Raw genomic sequence first — 25337 nt, 5'->3', positions numbered from 1 at the left:
TGTCCCGCCCGCCTCTTTCACGAAAGGAATTACAGGAAGATTAGGCAAAACCTCCCAAGACCCCGAGCTTTACAGGCACCCGGGAATCGCCCAGGACCAGATGTCTGAGCGCCAGAAAGTCCTGAGAAGCGACTGTCGCCGGTCGCAATTCAATCTGCCATGAACTTTCAACCGCCCTGTGTGCCAATCTGTTTTTAACCGTTTCTGAAAATCCATTGCCCCAGACTCCGTGATGTGTGCAATCCTGTATGGTTCAAGGGGGTGTTTGTTCATAAACAGCTTTATAGGCCACACAACCCTATCGTTAAAAAAATACGGATCACTTGAGCAACTCTGAAACATCTCAAAAAAAAAAAAAAAAGTAGCATAGCTTCCTCCCCCCCGCAACGTGATACAAGTAACCACTAAATTACTAAATGATTTTCCTAACCAGCCTGTGGTAACAAAGGAACGCAACCGGAGGGCTCACGTTCCCAGCCCCGGACGCAGGCCGCCCCAGCGAGGCGGGGTCCCCGGGGCCGAGGCCCGCAGCGCACAGACTTCCCACCGTCCCGCGACCGCCCCCGCCCCCCACCCCCCGCCGACGACCCGAGTCCATCCCCCGGCGTCCCCGCCGCACGTCCCCATCCCGGCCCACGTCCCCCCGCCGCCCGCTCCGCCCACCCGCCCGGCGCCCAAGGCCCGCCCCTCCACGCCCCCCGACAGGCTCCGCTCAGGGTCCACCACAGGTGGGACCGGCTCGTCCCCCCACTCTTCCCACCCACTTGTCCTCCCCAACAGCGAACCCCAGCAGCCCCCGACCCCAAGACCCAGGAAAAAGGGAAGACCCGGTCCAGAGGAAGGCAGGAGCCCCTCATCCTGACAGGTGACGGGAGCTGTCAGTCACCCGCACAGGCTCGACCTGGACCAATGGGCTGCCTTCTCCTCCCGCCTCCCGCCTCCCGCCTCCCCCCCCACCCCCTCGCGGGCCGGCGCGGCTCCTCCTCCCCCATCTCCGGAGGCAGCCCGCCCGCCCGGCGCTTACTGTTGAGGCCGGCTGGCGGCGGCACAGGCGACTCCCCTTCCTCGCAGTTGTTGTTGTTGTTGTGCAGGGGCGGTGGCTGCTCTACTAAATGAGACGACATTGTCGGGCGGCTGGAGGAGCGGTGGCCGCAGCGGACTGCCTCCGGCTCTCGGACAGCAACACAACAAGCCGAGTCCCCCGCCCCCTTTTCTGCTCCTGCGCAGTCCCTCCCCGCCCTTGACGTCAGAGCCCGCCCCGGCCACGTGACGACAACACCACCAGCAGGGGCGGCGGGGGCGGGGCGGGGCGGCGCGGGGCGTTCCCGGCGGACGGACGTGGAGACGCGGGAGGCACGCTGACGCGCGCGCCGGGAATGCGTTCCTGCGAGTCTGGCGGCGGCGGGACGGTGAGTTACGCGCCTGGAACCGGGATGCGGTGGAAGCGTGCAATGAGGAAGCGCGGGGTGCTCCTGTGCCGGCTCCCACGTCTCCCACACCCACGGATCAACATTGTTTTGTCCACCCGTGAGCGCTCATTTCCGTGTTCACGTCGGCGAGGCCTCACTTCTGTAAGAGGTGATGCTCCTGGCAAAGGGAGAAAAGACCCAGTGCCTCCCTGTCATCAACCTGAAATAAAGCTGGTAAAACCTGAGCAGTATCAGGCAGACCAGACTTTCAGTTGTTCAAGAGTTTCAACAGTTTTAATTACAAACGTTACACGCGATCATTGTGAAAAAAGAAATGGAAAATTTCAGGAAAACATCGAGAAGAAAATAAACCACCCAGATCCCGTCGCCAAACTCACTTCTGGGACTTGACACGGAAGCCTGTCCCCGGGCGCGGGCGCCGCTCCCCTGCGCACCTCAGGCCCCCTCACCCCCACCCCCCACTCCGTGTCGCCGGCCTCTGCGCCTGCCCTGCCCTCGCCCTGGTTTACGCGTGGCGCGCGTTTCTCTCCGGCGGTCACTGTCTTTTACTTTGGATTACTCTGCAGGCGTTTAAAAACTTCACGTGATCAACTCGATTATTTTTATATGACTTGGAAGTAACCTCACACCGAGACTGTGAATTATTCCTTGTAAGTTTTTCTAATTTTCTTAGAGGTTTAATTTTTCTACTTCGACCTTAATTCAATTTTGAAATTTATTTTTGTTGTGTTGTAAATTACTTAAGTCTTCCTAATTGAGTAATCAGTTGATCCAATAATATTAATTTTTAATCGTCCTTTTCCACACCTATGAAATTGGGTTTTATAGCCTTCTAAATTCCCACAAAAATGTGAATCTGTTCAAGGACTCTCTACAGTAGTTCTGTTAGATAAATACTAGAGCAAGTGTCTTCTCATTTGTCTTTTTGAAAATTTTCCTAATTACTTTGCAACTTTAAAATGGACTTGTCCAAAGTTGACCGCATGTTGGTAATTATTGAAGCTAGGTGATGAATATATTAAACTAGTCTTCTTATTTTTGTATATATTTGAAAAACTTCATACTAAAACGTTTCTGAAGAGGATTGATTTGTCAACTCTCATTGCAAATTCTTTTAAGATTTTGGTTGGAAATGTTTTCAATTAGTAGATTAATCAAGGGAATAACTGACATATTTACAAAGATGTTTTCCCATTCAGACTATGATATCTCTTCTTTTACTGTTTTTCTTTTAAAAGTTGCTTTTTGAAAAATGTCTTAAACATTTCTTTTTTTAAAATATATTTTATTGATTTTAGAAAGGAAGGGAGAGGGAGAGAGCAATAGAAACATCAATGATGAGAGAGAATCATTGATTGGCTGCCTCCTGCACGCCCCCTACTGGGGATCCAGCCTGAAACCCAGGTATGTGCCCTGACCTGGAATCGAACCTGGGACCCTTCAGTCCACAGGCCTATGCTCTATCCATTGAGCCAAACCAGCTAGGGTAAAAACATTTCTTAAGATTTTTTGAGTTTTGTATAATCTTATGGTCACTTTATTAAAAATATTAGAAAGTTTCCTTTTCTATAATCTTAAGTAGAAGAAGTTAAAATTACATTTTAAGCATTGGTTCCCCTAAAGAAACAGTTCCCCTAAGGAAACATACAGACCTAGTGTTTTTAGGGAGGTTAGTTTTGTTTCTGTGGGATGTTACCTTTATTTCTTATTTTGTGTTATTTGTCCTCCATTTTTTTCTTGATTATGTTATCTAATGGTTTATCTATTTTATTGACACAAATTTAATTGCTTCTTCCTAACTGTATTATTCTTAACTCTTTTTAACACCTTCATTGAGATATAATTCACCTACTATAAAATTAATCACAATTCAGTGCTTTTATTATATTCAGAGTCATTAAGCACAATCTAATTTTGGAACACTTTTGTCACCCAAAAAATAAACCCTTTTCTCATTAGCCATCACTCCTCATCTTTTCCTAACTTCTTATATTTGATATTTTTTTCATTCTTTCTTTAATTATTTGGATATTTAAGAATTTTCCCTGGCCATAGTGTATTTTTGTATTATTTCTGGTTTAGAGATTCTTACTTTTTCTCTGAGGCCTAATATATGGTTCCTTTGGGGGAATGTTCCAAGAGTATTTGAAAAGAAGGTATATAGCGTCTATGTTCAGGGTATCAGGCTTGATATATATTGATTTCAGAGAGGAAGAGAGAGGGAGAAAGAGATAGTAACTTCAATGATGAGAGAGAATCATTGATTGTCTGCCTCCTGCACACCCCACACTGGGGATCAAGCCCACAACCTGGGCATGGGTCCTGACTGGGAATTGAACCAGGACCTCCTGGTTCATAGGTCGATGCTCAACCACTGAGCCATGCTGGGTGAGCAAAATATATTTTTATTTATTTTGGAGAAGAAGGGACATTTATATTTTCCTCCTCTTTGTGTGTTAATACCTTCTACTCCTAATATGTTTCTACTTCTCTCTCCTTTCATTATAGTTGATGCATAGATATTCATAACTGTCTCTTTATCATTGTGGTCATAATTTTGCCCTCAGCTGAACCTTTCTGATATTAAAATGATGATGCTGATTTTGTTATTGCTGTTGTTGGTTTTTTGTTTAGTTACAACATTCTGATTGTACCTTTACCCATTCCGTTAATTTTCCACTTTCTGAATCACTTCCCATTAGGTGTATAACTTGATAACTGCAAAAAGTAGTCTTTGCTTTAGAGCCTAGCTAGAGGTGTTTTTTTTCTTTTGATAGAATCATTTAACACATTTGCTTCTATTGATAATATAAATGTATTTGGATTTAATATTGTTATTTTATATCTTAAAGTATCTTTCATTGTGGGCCGATTTGTTTTACACCATATTTCATCTTAAAACTTGAAATTTTTACATTTGTTTAGTGATTTGCCTTTATAACTATATATTTATATAATTCATTTTTTAAAAAATATTTTATTGATTTTTTACAGAGAGGAAGGGAGAGAGATAGAGAGCTAGAAACATCGATCAGCTGCCTCCTGCACATCTCCTACTGGGGATATGCCCGCAACCAAGGTACATGCCCTTGACTGGAATCGAACCTGGGGCCTTTCAGTCCGCAGGCCGACGCTCTAACCACTGAGCCAAACCGGTTTCGGCGTCTTTTAATTTCTATTTCTTCCCTTTTTTGTTTTTTGTTAATCCTCACCTGAGGATAGTCTTTTCCATTGATTTTTATTTTTTAAGGGAGAGAATGGAAGGGAAGGGGAGAGACAGAGAGAGAGAAACATTGAAATATCAATGTGAGAGAGACATATTGACTGTTTGTCTCCCACATGTGCCCTGACTGGAGCCGGGGATCGAGCTTGCAACCCAGGTGTGTGCTCTTAATATGTTTTTTATTTATTTCAGAGAGAAAGGGAGAGGAAGAGAGAGAAACATCAATGATGAGAGAGAATCATTGATCAGCTAGCTGCCTCTTGCACACCCACTGCTAGGGATCGAGCCCACAACCTGGGCATGTGTCCTTGACCATGGGACCCTTCAGTCTGGAGGCCAACACTCTATCCACTGAGCCAAACCAACTAGGGTCATGGTCGGCAAACTGCGGCTCGAGAGCCACATGCGGCTCTTTGGCCCCTTGAGTGTGGCTCTTCCTAAGCCTTAGGAGTACCCTAATTAAGTTAACAACAGTGTACCTACCTATATAGTTCAAGTTTAAAAAATTTGGCTCTCAAAAGAAATTTCAATCGTTGTACTGTTGATATTTGGCTCTGTTGACTAATGAGTTTGCCGACCACTGAGCTAGGGCCTCAGGTACATGCTCTTGACCAGAATCGACCCCAGGACCTTTCAGTCCACAGGACTATGTTCTAACCACTGAGAAACTGGCTAGGGCTAATTTCTATTTCTTTGTTTTGTTTTTTATTAATCCTCACTCGAGGATATTTTTCCATTGAGTTTTCGAGAGAGTGGAAGGAATGGGGAGAGACAGAGAGAGAGAAACATCAATGTGAGAGAGACACATTGACTGGTTGCCTCCTGCAAGTGCCCCAACCATGGCCAGGGATGGAGCCTGCAACCCAGGTACATGCTCTTGACTGGAATTGAACCTGGGACCCTTCAGTCCATAGGCTGATGCTCTATCCACTGAGCAAAACTGGCTAGGGCTAATCTGTATTTCTTTAGACAGTTTCTTTTAATGCCCAGAAAGGAGCAATAATGAAATTAGTATAAGTCCTCTTCTTCCACCTTTCCCTCAACTACCTACCTAATTTTTAGTTGATCATACTCAATATTTACTTTTGTAGTTTTAGATAGAGTTGTACATCTGTCACTTGACTCATCAACTTAATATGATAAATTTGATGAGTTTACATAAGATAGCATATCTTGCCCTATCTCTTTTCTCCCTTTTCCCCACCACAACCAACTTTTGTTAATTATTAATTTCAACATTATTAGAGTTTATATATCAATGTATGTATCCGATAAAAACTGCCACAATCATGCCGCATAGCAAACCACCCCAACTCATTGCCTTAAACAAGAAACATTAATTCTCTCTCATGCATCTGAAGGATAGTTAATACAGACTTTGCTCAGATGTATTTAGTTTCAAAGTGAAAGGTGGTCCAGTTCTGCTCCCCTGTCGGTCATCTTCTTTGGACCATGGGTTGGTCAGGGCATGTTCCTCTCACTGTGGTGAAAGAAGCTCGAAAAGAATGAGTAAATGCAGCTCTGAATTATCATTTCATGCACAATCTATTGGCCAAAGCAAGTCAGATAGACACCTGCAAAGTGAATTTGCAAAAAGAATAGATTCTGGGAGGATGAAGAGTTGGGAACAATAAAGTAACCTACAACATTACATCATTGTTTTAGTTTCAATTCTGTAGTTATATATTCACTGCTCGTTATGGGTCCCATTGCCACAATTTATGCAATTACTCTGGCTAGCTGAACTTTTCTGAGGATAGCATTCCTAAGATAATGCATTTCTAAAAGGTTGGCCTGTTGGAAGATTGGCCTGTTGGCTGTGGAATTTTTACTTGAAACATCCTTTCCCCCCCACAATAATTGACATACAACAAATCACATATTTCTAAATACACAATTTGACAACCTTGGACTATGTGTGTACATTGTGAAACCACCACCACAATCAAGATAGTGAACATATCCATCATCACCAACATTTCCCTAGTGCCCTTTTTAATATATATATTTTATTGATTTTTTTACAGAGAGGAAGGGAGAGGGATAGAGAATTAGAAACATCGATGAGAGAGAAACATCTATCAGCTGCCTCCTGCACACTCCCTACTGGGGGATGTGCCCGCAACCAAGGTACATGCCCTTGACCGGAATCAAACCTGGGACCCTTGAGTCTGCAGGCCGACGCTCTATCCACTGAGCCAAACCAGTCAGGGCCCTAGTGCCCTTTTTAATTTCTCCCTTTTGCCCCTATCCTTTCTTTCCCAGATGATCAATGATTTTGATTTCATCATTGTGAAATTTGAAGGAGAGAAACCAGCCAAGACCCCTGGACTTCTGACCTACAGAACTGTGAAATAATAAGTTTGTGTTGTTTTAACCCTCTAAGTTTGTGGTGATTTGCTTGGAAGCAATAGAAGGTGAATTTATTATATATCCTGCTTTAATATAATTTACTTTTAAATTAAGAGATCAAAATGATACATTGATTAGTTATAAGAAAAGAATGAGTTTACAACTTTTGAACTAATGCCTCTTACTAGATATTTCTTCCTTTACATTCTGTTGTTAACATACTACAAATTTTATTGTCATTGTCCAGAATTTCCACTAAAATGTGTAGTCATTCTCTTGTTTGGGATTTTTTTTTTTAATATCTATATTGTTGAAAGTATTACATATACTTTTCCCCCCATCAACCTCCTCAAGCCAGCCCCTCTCCCCCGCTACTTTAGGTCTGCTCCCCCTCCCCGCCCCAGATCCATGGGTTATGCATACACACACACACACACACACACACACACACACACACGGTCTTTGGTTGATCACCTCCCATCCACCCAACTTCCCCCACCTTCTCTCCGAGATTCCACACTGTGTTCTATGCTTCCATGACTCTGGATCCTTTCTGTTCATCAGTTTATTTTGTTACTTAGATTCCATATATGAGTGAGATCATGTGATACTTGTCTTTCTCTCACTGGCTTATTTTGCTCAGCATAATACTCTCCAGGGCCTTCCATGCTGTCTCAAAGGGTAAGAGATTCTTCTTTTTTACTGCTGCATAGTATTCCATTGTGTAAATGTACCACAGCTTTTTTATCCACTCATGTACTGATGGGCACTTGGGCTGTTTCTAGATCTTAGCTATTGTAAATAATGCTGCTATGCACATAGGGGTGCATATATTCTTTCTGATGGTGTTTAGGGTTTCTTAGGATATATTCCTAGAAGTGGGATCACTGGATCAAATGGCAGATCCATATTTAATATTTTGAGGAAACTCCATACTGTTTACCATAATGGCTGCACCAGTCTGCATTCCCACCAGCAGTGCACGAGTGTTCCCTTTTTGCCACATCCTCGCCAGCACTTGTCATTTGTTGATTTGTTGATGGTAGCCATTCTGACAGGTGTGAGGTGATACCTCATTGTCATTTTAATTTGCATCTCTCTGATGATCAGTAACTTTGAGCATTTTTTCATATGTCTCTATGTCCACTTTGGAGAAGTGTCTATTTAGGTCCTTTGCCCATTTTTTATTGGACTGTGTTCCTTTTGTTAAGTTGTATGAGTTCCTTATATATTTTGGCTATTAACCCTTTATCAGATGTATCATTGCCAAATATATTCTTTGGGGAGTTTTGATTTTCTTTACGAATAAGGTTTTATATTTAGGTGTGTAAATATGAAAGAAATATACGGTAAAAATTGTGTAAATATGGGAGAAATGAAGACTGTATCACTGATTGAAAAGGTATATTAATTTCCTAAACAAAATTAGTCAGAACATGGATATAACTATTTAAGTAAAATATGTTGCAAAAATTACTCTATGGTGTATAATTTCATCATTATGTATAATAGTGGTAGAAATATTAATTAATTCATCAAATCTGTGATATTTTGGATGTCACTAGGACAGAAAATAAAATTTAAAAAGAGAAATAGCCCTAGCCGGTTTGACTCAGTGGATAGAGTGTCAACCTGTGGACTGGAAGGTCCTCGGTTCGATTCTGATCAACGACACATGCCTGGGTTGCGGCTCGATCCCCAGTAGGGGGCGTGCAGGAGGCAGCTGATCAATGATTCTCTCTCATATTGATGTTTCTATCTCTCTCTCCCTCTCCCTTACTCTCTGAAATCAATTAAAAAAATATTTAAAAATAAAAATAAAAAAGAGAAACAAAAGCATAGTTTGGCAGACTTGATGAGAAGAAGAGACAGAGTTTGAGTCTAGGGAGGTAAGATGACTGGAAGTTGTTGAACAGAAGCGACTAGTGCATGAAAAATAAATCTGTATATTGATCCATTTTATTCTTTGCTTAATACTAAGCCATGCAAGCATAGAATGAAACTCCATAAGCAAAGAATACATGGGGAACTGCAAGATGAAATTTCCAGGGATGGAAATTACTCAGAAATGGAATATATTTGTTATGTTAAGACAAGTTGGAGTGTCAATGAAAACCCCAGTAGAGACCCCAGAAAAGTCATGACTTCATGTGGGTCTAACCTATCGCTAGAGTAAAAGATATTTGAGACTAGTGATTTCCAACAGAGTTGCTACTAGCCACCTGTAGCTGTTGAGTACTTGATAGGTGTCTAGTGTGGCTGAGGAACTGGATGGGTATAGCAGAAGACTTGTGCACTTGAAGACAAAGCAATAGAATCCATTTAAAAAGAACACAGAGAAAAATGATGGGGGGAAAATGAACAGACCCTCAGTAACCTATAGGATGTTATCAAAAAGTCAAACATACATATAATTGGAAGTCCTAGAAGGAGAGCAAATGAAACTATAGAGAAAACCATTAAATAAATAATTCCTTTGAAGAAAAATTTCTCAAATTGATGAAATATATGATCCCATGCTTACCAAATACTCAAAAAACTCCAAGCAGGAAAAACATGAAGAAAACCATACTAAGGCACATCGTACTCAAATGTAGGGGGGTGGGGGGAGGGGAGAGGGAACAATGATATAGAGAAAAACAAAAGCTACAACAAAAAACAATGTAATTTATAGACAAAGATAAGAATACAGCAGACTTCTTACTGGAAACGATGGAAGACAGAAAATACTGGTATCTCAATTGCTAAAAGTATAAAAGTCAACCTAGAATTTACATGCAGTGAAAATTTCCTTCAATGAATATATTACAAAATATCACATCATCATTAAAAATGCCAACATCAGCCTGGCCAGCATGGTTCAGTGGTTGAGTGTTGACCTATGAACCAGGAGGTCACGGTTCAATTCCTGGTCAGGGAATGTGCCTGGGTTGCAGGCTCAATCCCCAGTGTGGGGCGTGCAGGAGACAGCCGATCAATGATTCTCTCTCATTGACGTTTCTATCTCTCCCTCTCCCTTCCTCTCTAAAATCAATTAAAAATATATATATTTTTTAAATGCCAACATCATAACAGCTACTGTTTAGTGCCAGCGACTCTGCTAGGTATTTTACATATGTTCCTCAATTGATCCCATTACAACCTTATGAGTTAAGTATCATTATTAGTGCCATTTTACCTATAAGGAATTGTATCTTGGACAAGGTTCCAGAGAACTGATTAAAAAAAGCCAGCATGGCCCTAACCGATTTGGCTCGGCGGATAGAGTGTCGGCCTGCGGACTGAAGGGTCCCAGATTCGGGTCCGGTCAAGGGCATGTACCTGGGTTGCAGGCACAACTCCGGTGGGAGTGTGCAGGAGGCAGCTGATTGATGTGTCTCTCTCATCGATGTTTCTAACACTCTATCCCTCTACCTCTCCCTTTCTGTAAAAAATCAATAAAATATTATTTTTTTTAAAGCCAGCATGTATTTATTCAGTCAATAAAATATTCTTTGTGCATTTATTAAATGCCAGGCATGTTTTGGAATCCAGACCACTGCAGTTAAAGAAAGTTAAGAAGTCAGACAAGGCCTCTTCCTGTTTCATTCATGATACAGATAATTTTGAAATGAATGATTGACATAATGTCAGCTAGTAACAAGTGCCATGAAGAAAAGAAAAGGCCTGGGGGTTGGTGATTGAGACTTAGGGGGAGTGGACTAGCTTTAGTCTGGGGAAAGCTCTCTGAGGAGCAGACATTTGAACTGAGACTTACAGGAGACAGCCTGCGGTAATCAGAAATTTGGCATGCTCAGAGTTCAGAGTGCACTTACACAAACCCATGTGGTATAGCCTAGACTAGAAGGTATAGCCTATTGCTTCTAGGCTACAAGCCTGTACGGCATGTTACTGTAGTGGATACTGTAGGCAACTGTAACAATGAGTAGTATTTGTGTATGTAAACATAGAAAAGGTAGTACAATTGTGGTATAAAAGATTTAAAAATGCTACACCTGTGTAGGGCACTTATCATGAATGGAACTTGCAGGACGGGAAGCTCTGGGTGAGTTGGTGAGTGCGGGGTGGGTGAGTGTGACAGCCTAGAACATTACTGTACACTACTGTAGACTTTGTATACCACCCACAAGTCCTTCCCCTGCTTCCTTCCAGCAGAGTCATAAGTAGAGCATCAAAGCTGTCAGTGCCACTCCATGAACAGGGACGTGGGTTGAATTGGAAATATTGAGAAACTGGGGCGGGGGCGGGGGGGGGGGGAAGGTGTAGATCACCATAATAGTGACTGTCAGGAAGGAGTGAAAGGTGGCCCGAGGATCGGTAGGAAGAAGAAATCAAGGTGGAGAGAAAAAGGAACATAGGCAATGGTCATGGCAATGTGGTTTGAGATATTGGATATTGGAATAGTGGTCAGATTAAGAAACTTTGTGGTATTCACACAAAAACATGGGGAGGGTGGAGAACTGAGGCTTCAAAATTTTAACTTTGGGAATTTATTTTTGGTTCCAATGACACTGTCTGGCATAAAGTGCTCTCTCTGGCATTGAATTGATAGAAATAAAACGTATCTATGTTTACATCATTACAACCTGAAAATATTTCCAAAGTACAGGGACAGGCTGGCTCCACACTACCACAGGAAGCTTTTAGTGAAGCGGCAGTTGCACCTCATACTTAAGGTCGCGCCTGTGGACCTGTGTTCTTGCACAGGATCTGAGGCTGTCCAGAGAATTGACAGCAGTGTGCTCTGGAGACCTCAGGCTGGAACAGAAGGGCTGCAGTGCCCTCTGAATGTGTATTGCTGGGGGACAGGCTTCTCTGTGCTGACCCGGGGCAGTGGTGACTGCTGGGATACAGTCTGCACTCAAAATTGAGGTGTTGTGAGGGGAACTCTACTGCCAAGCCCCACAGATACTGATTCCATTAAAGAAAAGAAATTCTCCTGAACTACATATCCTTGCACTTCTTACGGGAAATTTCAGTTCCATTATCTGTAGTAATAAAAGCGTAATATGCTAATTAGACTGGACAGCTGAACGACCTTACGGACGAAGCCAGGGCTGTGAGGGCTGAGCCCCTTGCACGAATTTCATGCATCGGGCCTTAGTTCATATTAAAAGCATTACATGTAAAAGGTGAACATAAAATCCCTTTTTCTCATCTTAGGTTAGAGGATTTCCTAACCATAAATGAAATTAACTCTTTGGCTTGACCACAAAACAAACAAACAAAAAGTCTATGGTATTTTGTTATAGCAGCCTGACCAGACTAAGACAAAAGTTTATAAAAGAATGTTCCTAAATCTGACAACTTAGATGAAATGGACAATTTACTTGAAAGACAAACTGGCAAACTTCATTTAGGAAGAAATAGATAATCTGCACATTCTATGTCTATTTAAAAATTGAATTCAGATAAAAATTTCCAATAAAGGCCAAATGGCATCACTGGTGAATTCTACCCACTATTTAAGGAGGAAATGATATAAATTCTACCCACATTCTTCCAAAATAGAGGAGGGAAACTCATTTTATAAAGTCAATATTACAATGACCAGACAATGACTTTAAGAGATAAAATAGAGCCATATCTGGTTTGGCTTAGTGGGTAGAGTGTCAGCCTGTGGACTGAAGGGTCCCGGGTTCCATTCCGATCAAGGACATACACCGGGATTGTGGGCTAGATCCCTAGTATGGGGCATACAGGAGGCAGCCTATAAATGATTCTCTCATCACTGATGTTTCTCTCTCCCTTCCCCCTCTAACATCAATAAAAATATAGCCCTGTCCAGTTTGGCTCAATGGATGGAATGTTGGCCTGTGGACCAAAGAGTCTGGGTTCGATTCCGATCAAGGGCATGTACCTTGGTTGCAGAGTCCTCCCAGCCGAGTCCCGGCCAGGGCTCATGCAGGAGGCAACCAATCGATGTGTTTCTCTCACATAGATGTTTCTTTCTGTCTTTCCCTCTCTCTTCCACTCAGATGAGAATTAACACAAAATAAAATAAAAATATGGAAAGTAGAACATTTCACATTAAAAAAAGATAAACTGGAGACAGTATCATTCATGAACACTGATGCAAAATAATAAAATACTAGTGAAAGAATCCAGTAATATTCTGGGAATGCAAGCCTGATCCCACAATCGAAATTCAATGTAATTCGCCATATTGACATTATGAAGGAAAACTACATGATCATTTCAATAGATACAGAAAAAAGAGCTGACAAAACCCAACATCTGTTCATGATCAATAACTCTGAAAAGGATAGAATTAAAAGAATTTACTCAACCTGACAAAGGCCATCTACAAAAATCTTACAACAAACATACTTAATGGTAAAATGCTGAATGTTGCCCCATAATATGGGTGATGAGGGAAGGCTGTGTCTCATCTCACAGCTCCTTTCACCATCATTGGAAGGTCTAACCAGTGCAGCAGGACAAGAAAAAAGAAATACATAAAAGGCACTGGAAAAGGAAATTGGAAAGACTAGAAAGAAATAAAACATTTATTATTTCAACTAGAGTCCTGGTGCATGAAATTTGTGCACCAGTAGGGCCCCACCCCACAGCCCCCCAATATTCATGTATATGTGTGTATGTATGCATATTTTTCTGTTGTTAATCACCTGAGGACATTTTTCATTGATTTTTGGAGTAGAAGGGAAGGCGAGAGACAGAGAAACATGGATTTGAGAAAGACACATCAATGGGTTGCCTCCTGCACATGCCCCCACAGGATGGGGCCGAAACAGCGCCAACGACAGGGCCGACTGCTGGCGGCCCCATGGGGCTGAGGCGTTAAATGTATGGCAATTTTCTGTTTCTGCTTCCACTTCTGGTAGAGGTCCCGCTTGTAGGAGCTGCTGATGTAGGGACCACTTTCTGCCTTGATCTTCTTGTCCTCCTGTCCTGACTGTCCCACAAACCACTTCTTCTTCTAGTCCCACTTGAGCTGCTGCCGGTCCCTGGTCAGGATCTGGGCCTCGTCCCCCATCAGGTCCAGGACAGCGCCAGCCACCTGCTGCTCAAAGGTGCTCCTGTCCTCACCAACGCTCAGGCCCCGTTCACTGTCAAAGTCCTTGGGCCGATAGGGGACATAGAAATCTGGTCCAGCGGCCCGGCCTCCTCCTTCTGCTTCTTGTCTCCCCACTCAGGTCCTGGCTGCTGCTGTTTCCAGCTCACGACCTCTGTGAAGACGTCCCTCCACGCTCTCTCCCTCCTCCTCCTCCTCCTCTTCCTCCTCCTCCTCCTCCTCCTCCTCCTCTTCCTCCCCCCCCCCCCCCCCCACCACCACCAGGCTGCTCCACCTGCCGCGCTGGGCAGCTCTGGGCTGGGGCAGCCAGGCCCTCCTGGCGCTCCTGCCGGCCCTGCTGGAAGCTGGCGATGGCCTTGCAGTCCTGCCGCTTGGCCCGCATCACCTGGCTGCTCAGGTCCCGGCTGGAGGCGTTGATCTCAAAGATGGTTGCCCGCCAGCGGTATTGCTTGGTGCTGTCCACCAGCCTCAGCCGCTGTAGCTCCTCCTCCTCGAAGCTGGAGCTGAAGAGGGGGTGCAGGCCCACCCCGCGAGGTCCAGCTCCTTGGCCCGGTTGATGGACTCTGGCGAGGGCGCCGGCCACAGCGCACGGACTGCTGCTGGGCGTTGTTGGCCCCGCAGCTCCAGGGACGCCTCCAGGGTGCTCCGCAGGCCGCAGTCCTCACCGTCCACCACGCTCTGTGGCACCCGGCCCAGCAGCCGTCCACGCCGACCGCACCTGAGGGCTCCTTGTGGGGGTGGGAGAGGGTGAGGGCACGGCCCTGGAACAGGTGCAGGTCCAGCAGGTAGGGGACCTCATCTGGGGCCACCAAGGAGCAGGCTGTGCCGCTTCTGCCAGCCCGGGCCACACCACCCACTGGTGTCGGAAGCGCTTGCCCTTGGCTGGGAAGCTGAAGTTGATGACGTTGTCCAGCAGCGGGATGTCCAGGCTCTGGCTGCCAGGTGAGTCACGATGAGGGTGGAGCACTTGCCATGGGTGAACTTGGCCAGGTTGATCTTGCAGGCCGTCTTGTCCAGGACGATATAGATATGGGTGCAGCTCACCCACTGGAGCAGCCTTGCCCTGTGGAGAACAAGTGGCCTTGGGGGAGGCAGACGCTCAATGCCTGGGGGGGGGGGGGGGGGGGGGAATTAGGGGCATGGCCAGCTGTGGGGAGGGGCTGCCTGTGGTTGGTGGGGGGGCAGTCGGGGTAGATTGGGCTGGTAGGCCACCGCAGTGTGCATCATAGGGACCAGTCGTTCTGCTGTTCAGTCTATTTGCATATTAGCCTTTTAGGATAATAATTTGATAACATGACTAAGTAGAAAACTTTTAAAAGATATATGTAAATTAATTTGGCAAGGAGTCAGGATATAAGGTCAATAAACAAAAATCGCCTGGCCGGTGTGGCTCAGCTGTTGAGCATTGACTTATGAACCAGGAGGTCATAGTTCAATTCCTGGTCAGGGCACATGCCTGGGTTGTGGGCTCAATCCCTATGCAGGAGGCAGCTGATCGATGATTTTCATCATTGATGTTTCTATCTCTCCCTTTCTGAAATCAATAAAAATATATTTTAAAAAATCAATTGTATTTCTAGCTATTATGTATGAACTGGAAATTGAAATTTTAAAGTAACACAGTAGTAGCAACACAAACTTTGAGATACTAACCATTTTTGTGCAGGATCTGAACGCTAAAGAAACAAAACACTGATAAAAGAAATCAAAGACCTGCATCAATGGAGCAATATGCTGTACTCATGGATTGCAGGACAAATATTAAGATGTCCACTCTCCCTGAACTGGTTTATAGATTCAATGCAATCATCATCAAAATCAAAGTTGGTATTTGTTTTCTTGTTAACAGGCTGATTCTAAGACGTCTATGAAAAGGCCAAGGAACTGAAATAGCAAGACAATTTTGAAGAAAAAAAAGGTTGGATTACTTGCTTATGGAAAGCTAAAGCAATCGAGGCAATGCAGGATGGGTGAAAGCACCAACTAATGGAATAGTTCAGAGACTTAAGTGTCAACTGATGTTTTGACAAAGGTGCATAGGAAAATGGTGCATAATTTTATATGATACATTCAAATAGATCCCAGCCCTAAATGTAACAACTGAATACTATTAAACTTTTATTACCACTTTAAGTTAAGCAGATTTCTTAGATAAGCATAATGCATTAAAGAAAAAGTTGGTAAAGTGGACTTTGTGAATTTAGAATTTCTGCTTTTCAAAAAGCTGTTAAGAGAATGAAGGACAAGCCTCAGACTGGGAGGAAATACTTATAAAGCACATATCTGATAAAGGTCTGTATCCAGATTATACATATTAATATCTGGTTAGAAATATGAAAAAACAAACTGGGTTATTTTCAACTTTTTCATATTGACAAAGGTAAAACATGGGATTTTGTCCATAAGTGAGTGTGAATATATGGGTAACACCATATATAAGTGTTGATAGGTTCTTGGGCCCACAGTGAAATGACATATAACAAAACCAGTTTTACCATAGGCTAATTTCCCATGGCATCTCATCAACCTTACAATGAAAAGACATTCAAAACCCCGTTGCACTTGTGAAGCAACTTCCATGTTTGGAAGGGAAATCTGACTTTATTTCTAGGAATGTCACCTAAAAATCTTACACATCACAACTGGCATGCATGTTTACTACTCCAATGCTTAAACTTGCAAAAATGAAAACAAAAATCAGTCTTGACAACAGGGACTGGCTAAATAACAGATGATCCATAAATGTGAGGCTAGAAGAAAATCTTGCTTAAAGAAAATATTTGATATAGGAAACTGCTCAAAATACAGTTGTGGAGAAACAGGACATTAAACTGTATACACAATTCCATTAAAAATGTATACTCACAAGAGAATAAAAAATATGCAAACATGAATGGTGGTTCTGAATTAGATTACTGGTGGGTTGTTTTGTTTTGTTTTTTAGTACTTTCTGAACATGTATTCAGACCATATAAGTTTTAAAAGGAATTGACAGTCCTAAGTTATATTAGCATAAGTATGCAACATGAAATTCTTGTTCTTATAAGGAAAAAGCTAATAAGGATCTGATTTTGCAAAGGGGTAGGCAGACTGAGTAATCTCTGACTGAAAGAAAGGGCAGCCCAAAACTTCCAATTTAATTTTTGCTGCTTCTGCATTAAAATATGACATCATATTGACATTTGGGTTCTCCCCCCATTACTGGGCCTTCAAGTTCTCACTCCAGGGTCGTGTTATTTGGGCATAAAAGTTTTGGATTTCCTCTTTATTTAGTTCCCAATTTTGTTTTTAATTATGAAGTTCTTCCAGGAAACAACCTGTTCTCCATACCTGGTAAATGCTGTTGAAGACTTGACTGTTGCCCCCTAGTGGGAAAGTCCTCAAATAACTTGTTGCTGTTCACATAATGGTAATTAGCAGGTGTAAAACATTAAAAACTGCAAATACTAGCTTTTCTCGTTATGCCAGTTTGGGTCACCAAATTCCTTTTGGAGGAAACTAATCTTTGTAGTGCCTTGTGTTTGTTAGGGACTGTGTTAGGAGGACCTTTTATATGTTAACAGTGGCCCAGTGCACAGATTCGTGCACATTGAAAGGAAATCAGGAGCCCTCACCCTCGTGCCCAGGGAGTTTCCACGTCCCTGTGAGCCACCAGGAAGTCGAGTGGGGCATCTGTCCTCCTCCCTGCAGCTTCCTGAAAAAGTATTTCCAAATGTCCCTTCTGCGGCAGGGTCTCGCCTTGCAAGCCGGGAGGTCCCCTTGGGCCGTGCTGAATACTTTCCACCACTCGGACTGGATAAGAGATGCTCCAAGGCGAACAATACAAAGTTGGGGATCTTGGTGGGCAGGGTGCTCTGTTGCCCATGTCCCCACCCTTCCTATCCATCTCTGATTTTTACCGATTGTCAGTTGCCATCTTGTGGCCACTGTTATATTGCTGCCTTCCTCTGTAGCTCTGGGGCAATAAGTAACGAATGAGATTTGATTTTGATGCTCCAGGCAGAGTTCCAGGAGCCCAGTGGCCACACTTCAACCGTTTTCCAGAGACTGTAACTGCAGGCTTATGGGATAGAAGGGATGGGGCCAGGCGCCGCTCTGCTCCCGTTCACCCTGTCCCCACTGCACCTGCCGCCACTGCTGTCACTCCCGCCTCCGCAGCTGTGCATGCCAGCCATGAGCCTGGCTTCTGGCTGAGCGGTGCTCCTGCTGTGGGAGCACACTGGCCACCAGGGGGCAGCTCCTGCATTGAGCGTCTGCCCCCTGGTGACCAGTGTGTGTCATAGTGACTGGTCATTCCAGTCGTTTGGTGGTAAGGGTCACTTAGGCTTTTATATATATATAGATTATTCATTTAAGCCGATAAAGTGGGTGTTTCTTAATTCTTATAGGATACAAAGTCTAATACCACTATGCAATGAAATGTCAAGTAGAAAAAATTCAATTGATCATTACACTTAAAAAATATCTCAAAAAAAATATTAAAATATCTCCAGCATTTGAGAACACCCCATGACTTTGTAAATGCACCAAACATTCGAATTATACTAAATTGACTTATAATGTCTTGACTTCATATGCATCATTACCCAATGAAGCAAGGTCAGTTTCCAAGCTTGGGGGGTGGGGGGTAGGGGCGGCGTGTAAAAAACATTTTTAACCATGGTAATGCATACACAATTAAATTATCAACCATCTGAACAGATACTTAAGTTCCCAAATACTAAAGAAAAATGATTTGAGTCTGGATTACCTAGCATACATCTTTTCTTTGGGGGGGAGAGGAGAACTTGATTTTGTTCATTCTAAAGTGAACATTACGATCTCCACTTGAATTTACTGTATATGGTAGAAAAAAGCACACTGAAGCAATGTTCCCTAAAAATATTTCACTAAAAATACTTTTATCAGTTTTAGCTTTCACATATAATTTTCTATGAAAAACATTTTCATTTCTAGTTTTCTTTAGAAATAACTGTAAACGGAAAAATCCTCACTTAATTTGAAAGGAAAAGTGTATTTCTTTTATTCCAAGACTAACAGCTTCACAAAAAAAGATTAATATCCAGTAGTTATATAAAAACGTATTGGTATACAGACTTATAAAGTAACTAATGCCCAGCCACTAAAGAAAGATCAAAGGAGATTAACAGAACGAGTTTTCATATTATTTTTTAAAAAGGTTATGACAAAAGTAGAATATGTTTGTAGGTATCAAGAGAATAGAATACAAGCAAGTTGACAAGACTAAGTTTATTCTAAGTATAATTTTTATTAATAAAAAGATTAACCATGACCATGAGTGGCTGGGCTTATAGTTTGCTACACCAAAGAAATTAAAAATTGATAGTTAAGAATATTGTTACAATAATTTATAATATAGCATTCCTGTATAGAGTCATTTTAATTTTAGCAATGTTTCCCTTAAATATAAAAAAACTAACCTTTAGTGTCATGAATGAGAATCATTATAGCTACTGCTAAATTTAAAAAATTCCAAGAGCTGTTTGACGTTTTATCCCAAGATCTACACCCAAACTTTAGGGAAACAATTTTCCAAAAAGATCTGGAAAATTGCCTGCTCAGAGACAGAGTATCAGCATTTGATACTGGTGGCAGGAGAATAGCCCACTTCCAAGTGTGAAGAACCAGTAACACAAATTACGAATGCACCCAAGATCCCCAAATAAATTAGTAAAAGTGCCATTATTTTAAGAATGATTAGACATATAATCAATGTATTTAAATACAAATTCAAATTTGTTAAGTCCAAAAGATACAGTAACTTTATTACATAAAATTCCTCCTGTGTGCTAAAAATGTTAACTTACAAGACATAATATTTGTATAAGTGTAGAGGAAGTTATGGTCAAATTGCTTAATCATTTTTCATTAATGAGAATAGAACAATAGGTAGTGGACATATATAGAAGCACTGAGTCCTCTAAAATTCAAGGTTATATTACTGCTCAAGCAAAGCATACTATTCTTTAATAATATAAATGCCTACTCAATTATCTTTTAAAAATAAAGTCCATTTGTTCTCCATTAAAGCTTCTGCAAGACTGACAAAGGTACATTCTACCTATATAAAATAGGGGTACTCTTCATCTTTGGATAAGGTATCACCACTTATGGAAATGTAGTCAATATACAGATTACTAAACTTTTATTTGAGGCAGCTGTTGGAGTCCATTAAGCACTTTTCGAACACTGTATCTTTAAAGTTTGTCTTTAATATTAATAGCTTTGGAAAACCAAAAATAGAGAAAAAAACATCTGTGACAAAGTACATTTCATTCAGATTTGATATCAGTAAGATACAAAAAAAATATTTAGTGCAGTGTCAATTTTATCTACGATAATCACTTGAGGATAGTTTTGTGTTATGTTTTATGATTGAATGTCAAAAAGATTTTTACTTAAGTCTTTGTCTTAGTATTTAGTAAGGCAAAAATGAAATTAAGTACTGTAAAAAGTCTTTTAAAATGAAGCTACAAATTTGGTTCCTATTTACAATTTCATTAACAGATAAGTGTAGATACAACAGATCCAATACCCTTATAACCACAGTAAAAAAAAAAAAATCTCTAATAGCATTTATAGGTTGTGAAATCCTTAGTAATACCAATATATATCCAAAACATGTTCATACAGAACCAATATCTCTCTGATTCCTTGTAAAAGAACACTTGTTAAAAATAATTAACAAAAATACCAAAACAACAATGAAAACTCATTTCATTTCGCCCAAAAGTTATGACACAAAATACTGGCTTAAAGAGGTAGATTAAAAAGAAAAAGAAAACCAGATTCACCATTCTTTGTCACTTTTATTCAGTAGTAGTTTTTTTTTCCCTTATTATCAGTGCCAGACACGGCAAGGAGTGATTACAGCCAACTGTTAAAACATTTGTTCGCAATATATACCCCCCTTTACCACTGACCCCAAACTGACTCATTTTGTGTGCTTTCGTTCTTTCTTTTTTTAATATACCACCACCAAGACTGGGTGGAGGGGCAAGGGTAAGAGACATGAAGGGAAGAGTCCAGGAGGCCAGAAGAGGAGGAATGCTACAAGCCACAGTAAGAATGAGCTGTATTTAATTTAAAAAAGGGTGGCGGGGTGTACCCCACAAATGATACAGTAATGAGGATACACAATTAAATCCCATAAGCATGACTGAGGCTTTCACTGTGTTTGACATCATCACAATGGAAGGCATAAAAAGTGGAGTAAATCAATGTTGACACAGTCCAATCTAGTCCATTAGGCAAGATGGTGCAAGAAGTCATTTAAATTAAAAGTGCCCTATCCTTACCTAAATGGCTAGCAGACATGGAGAACACCATAGTGATGAATCCACAGAGCTTTCTCCATGTAGCTATAAAAAAGTGTTGAATGGCACATTGTCAAACACTGGAAGGGGGCGCCACAATGGACCTCTCTCTTTTTTAGGTACAAATGCTAGATTCACCTATCTCAACTAAGCAGGAAGTGGGCTCTTCTGCTAGGAATGCCAACCCTAATTCACTTTGTCTTGAAATATATACAGATTGTTTGTAGTCGCTACAGCAATGATATTTTCCTTGGGGTGCCAGGCTGTGTGAAGTATTTTCTTGTTGAAGTCTAGACTGTCAACACTTATTTCATCCTTCTTTCTCTTGCCACTTGCACAGACTTTGCGTGGCTTCAGAACCGTGCGAGGTTTATTGTTTTCTCGTGATGCTTCGAGGGTTATGTCTCGCTTTGTGTTCCTGTCAAACATTCTGAAGAAATTATTGTAAGATCCAGTCATGACAACACTGTAAAAGTAGACAGAACATTCAGTCAAATAAATGCCTACAGAGTTTGTTTTCAGTAAAATGACTCAGTGATGAAACCTAGCCTGGTGCTCTACCAGAAACAGCAGCTACTTTAAGGAGATTTTAATTTTAGGGTGAAGGCCGCTGACACCAACCCAGAAATATAGAGCTAGTTAATTTTTTCTTTTAATACCAAAACTATCACCAAAGTTGAAAGCATCCTATGTAAAGCTTCTTAGTAGTATTATCTTTGTTGAGTATTTTTGCAACTATCAACTTATGTGATCAACCTGACCAGCCAACTTCTAGAAATACCAACTGGGGGACTCACAGGTTCTAAAACCAAAAAAGAAAAATGAATGGTATACAACTGTTCATTAGAAACCAATGCTTTCTTTATGATTTAAGTTGTAAACTATTTAATTTGTCCCCAAGACATTGTCTAGTTTGGATAATCACATCTTATGATGCTTATAGAAAACCTGCTTCTGGGAATATTCAGAAAGTAGCATATACAATGTTTATTAACAGAAAAAAAAATTAACTTATAACACAATACATTTTAAGCAAATTTTTGGACAAATATTTTTAATATCAGTTTAAAGGGTGCCAAATTCTTACCCTGCCTAAGGCATGTTCTGTCAATCCTACTTGCCATCCATCACTGCTCCTCAACATTTACCAAGTATTCCAGTAAGCAAAACCTCACATGTTTAAAACCATTAATTTGCAAAGGGTCTGGTGCTATTATTAATACCACATCCTTCCCATATAACTTAAATTATAATTGTAAATAAGATTATAGGATACCAAGAAACTGCTTAAAGTAATGCTTGGAAACAACTTTTATTACAAATAATAGAGGCCTGGTGCACGAAAATACGTGCACTCGGGGTGGGGGTGGGGGGTCCCTCAGCCCAGCCTGCACCCTCTCACAGTTCAGGACCCCTCGGGGATGTCCACCTGCCTGCTTAGGCCCTCTCCCCCCAGGGATCGTACCTAAGCTGGCAGTCAGACATCCCTCTGGCAGTCTGGGAGCCCTCTGGGGGAATCGGGCATAAGCCGTTAGCCGGACATTCTTAGCACTACCACAGAGGCAGGACAGGCTCCTGCCACTGCCGTTGGCCAGCCATGAGCCAGCTTCTGGCTGAGCAGTGGCAGCTCTGCTGTGGAAGTGCACTGAACACCAGGGAGCAGCTCCTGCATTGAGCATCTGCCCCCTGGTGGTCAGTGCACGTCATAGCGACCGGTCATTCTGCTGTTAGGGTCGATTTGGATATTACCCATTTATTATATAGGATTATACACCAAACAGGTCATATCTTGAATGCAAAAGACTGCCATCTACTTAGTAAAGTCAATCCCCCCCCAAAGAACAACACAACATTTTAATCACACTCATGTTGGTGCATGTACCTAAAGGTAATAAAACGGTATTTCTTTCAAACGATGAATGTAATTAAACTGGCATCCCCATGTTATGTGAATCTAATCATGAGGAAACACTAGACAACACTCAAATTAAGAAGCTTTCTGGCTCTGGCTGGTTTGGCTCAGTGAATAGAGCATCAGCCTGCAGACTGAATGAAGAGTCCTGGGTTTGATTCTGGTCAAGGGCACATGCTGGGGTTGTGGGCTTAATCCCCAGTAAGGGGCATGAAGGAGGCAGCCAATCAATTATTTCCCTCATCATTGATGTTTCTCTCTCTCTCTCCCTCTCCCTTCATCTCTGAAATCAATCAATAATATAATTTTTTTAAAGGAAACTTTCTGTAAAATAACTGGCCTGTGTTTTCAAAAATGCCAAGGTTATGAAAGATGAGAAAAGAATAAAGAACTATTCCAGATTAAAGGAGACTAACGAGATAGGACAACCAAATGTCACATATGCTTTTGGATTTGATACTGAACCCTCGCCCCCCCCCCCCCCTTTTTTTGCTAGAGAGGACATGATTGAGAACTAGAAAAATTTTAATGGAATCTGTGGATTAGACGGAAGTAGTGCATCAACAAGAATTTTTCTGTTGCCCTGTCATTATGAAGTAGAGTGCCTTTTACGAAATACTCAAAGTTAGGGGCAACGGGGCATCATGTTTGGAGTTTATGCACACGTACACACACACAAAATAAGTGTTTGTGTTTATGTATAAATATACATGAAGACTGACACAGCAAACAGCAACAGAGGGAACCTGAGTAGAGGCTAAATAAGAGTTGTGTTATTCTTATAAATTTTTTCTAAGTTTGAGATCCTCTCAAAATTTTAAAATATATATATATTTTTACTGATTTCAGAGAGGAAGGGCAAGGGAGAGATGGAAACAACAATGACGAGAGAGAATCACTGATTGGCTGCCTCCTGCACGCCCTCTACTGGGGATCGAACCCACAACCCTGGCATGTGCCCTTTACTGGAAATCAAACCCAGGATGCTTCAGTTCACAGGCTGATGCTCTATCCACTGAGCCAAACCAGGTAGGGCTCAAAATTTTTTTTTACATGTTAAGGGAAATAACTTTTGACAGTGAAACCTGTTTAACATGTGTAAACAATGTGAGAAAGTACCAGCTGTGGCAGTGAACCAATTCTTTATAGCAATATCTTCTCTTGAAATTTGCTAATTTCTTCTTATCTTCTTCCCTTTCCTTTTTCCAATTTGATACTTTAGGTTTAGTAGTGGCATTCCGTAAAGCTTGATTATTCCTACTCTAGGTTTACGGTGGCCAGTCTAACTAGTGGGCCTCATGTTATAATCAGATAAAATAATTTTAAAAATCAGACAAAAGATAAATGATCCCAGTTCTATTCTCTTCTGTAACACATAACACCATGAAACCTGAATTATATCAAGCTTCTGTGATAAAACTATTGTTCAATAAAGAACTTCAAATTACCTTGAAGGCAAATAATCTCAAAATGATATTTTCTGTTCTACTGGAACATAATAAATGGTAAACAAATATTGACAAATAAAATGGAAAGATTAAGACTTGTTTATCTTTGGAAATAATGGTACATTTTGACAATATAGTGAAAAGAAATACTATGGCAAATTTGTGGATTATAAAAAGCCTAATTACTCATGGTAATATGGTTAAAATAATATGTATCAATTATCACTTCTATGAGATATTAATGTATCAGCTGGAGACACTGGTGTGTAACATTAGACATGAAATATCTACTGTCTAAATATTTCTATTGACTTTTTTTTTAAAAATATATTTTATTGATTTTTTACAGAGAGGAAGGGAGAGGGATAGAGAGTTAGAAACATCGATGAGAGAGAAACATCGACCAGCTGCCTCCTGCACACCTCCTACTGGGGATGTGCCCGCAACCAAGGTACATGCCCTTGACCGGAATCGAACCTGGGACCTTTCAGTCCGCAGGCCGACGCTCTATCCACCGACCCAAACCGGTTTGGCGTCTATTGACTTTTTTTAAGAGAGCAAGAGGAAGGGGGAGGACGGAGAGAGGGAGGGAAAGAGTG

The 25337-nt window shown here is 41.6% G+C and overlaps 2 protein-coding genes and 1 pseudogene across 5 annotated transcripts in view; all 3 read right to left on the bottom strand.

The window, feature by feature from the left end:
- BNIP3L (BCL2 interacting protein 3 like) overlaps positions 1-1210 on the bottom strand; it is a 31366-nt gene extending 30156 nt beyond the window's left edge. Inside the window, exon 1 of the mRNA XM_070416625.1 lies at positions 1025-1210. Within this exon, the coding sequence (XP_070272726.1) occupies positions 1025-1124 (100 nt within the window). The 5' untranslated portion in view covers positions 1125-1210. The remainder of the gene's footprint in view (positions 1-1024) is intronic.
- Positions 1211-13683: 12473 nt separating this feature from the next.
- On the bottom strand, positions 13684-17957 carry LOC139011518 (ATP-dependent RNA helicase DDX54 pseudogene; annotated as a pseudogene).
- A 1082-nt stretch (positions 17958-19039) lies between these two features.
- Positions 19040-25337, bottom strand: part of PPP2R2A (protein phosphatase 2 regulatory subunit Balpha) — a 105335-nt gene continuing 99037 nt past the window's right edge. For all 4 annotated transcript variants that reach the window (XM_070416620.1, XM_070416621.1, XM_070416622.1 and 1 more), the window contains one exon: positions 19040-21844. In XM_070416620.1, coding sequence (XP_070272721.1) covers positions 21565-21844 — 280 coding nt within the window. In that variant the 3' untranslated portion in view covers positions 19040-21564. The remainder of the gene's footprint in view (positions 21845-25337) is intronic.

The sequence above is a fragment of the Myotis yumanensis genome, unplaced genomic scaffold (genome assembly GCF_028538775.1).
Source record: "Myotis yumanensis isolate MYYU_CA2020_CCGP unplaced genomic scaffold, mMyoYum1.0.hap1 SCAF_5, whole genome shotgun sequence".
NCBI classification, from domain to species: domain Eukaryota; kingdom Metazoa; phylum Chordata; class Mammalia; order Chiroptera; family Vespertilionidae; genus Myotis; species Myotis yumanensis.
Note: the sequence above shows the minus strand (reverse complement) of the source record. Positions and strands in the feature narration are given on the sequence as shown.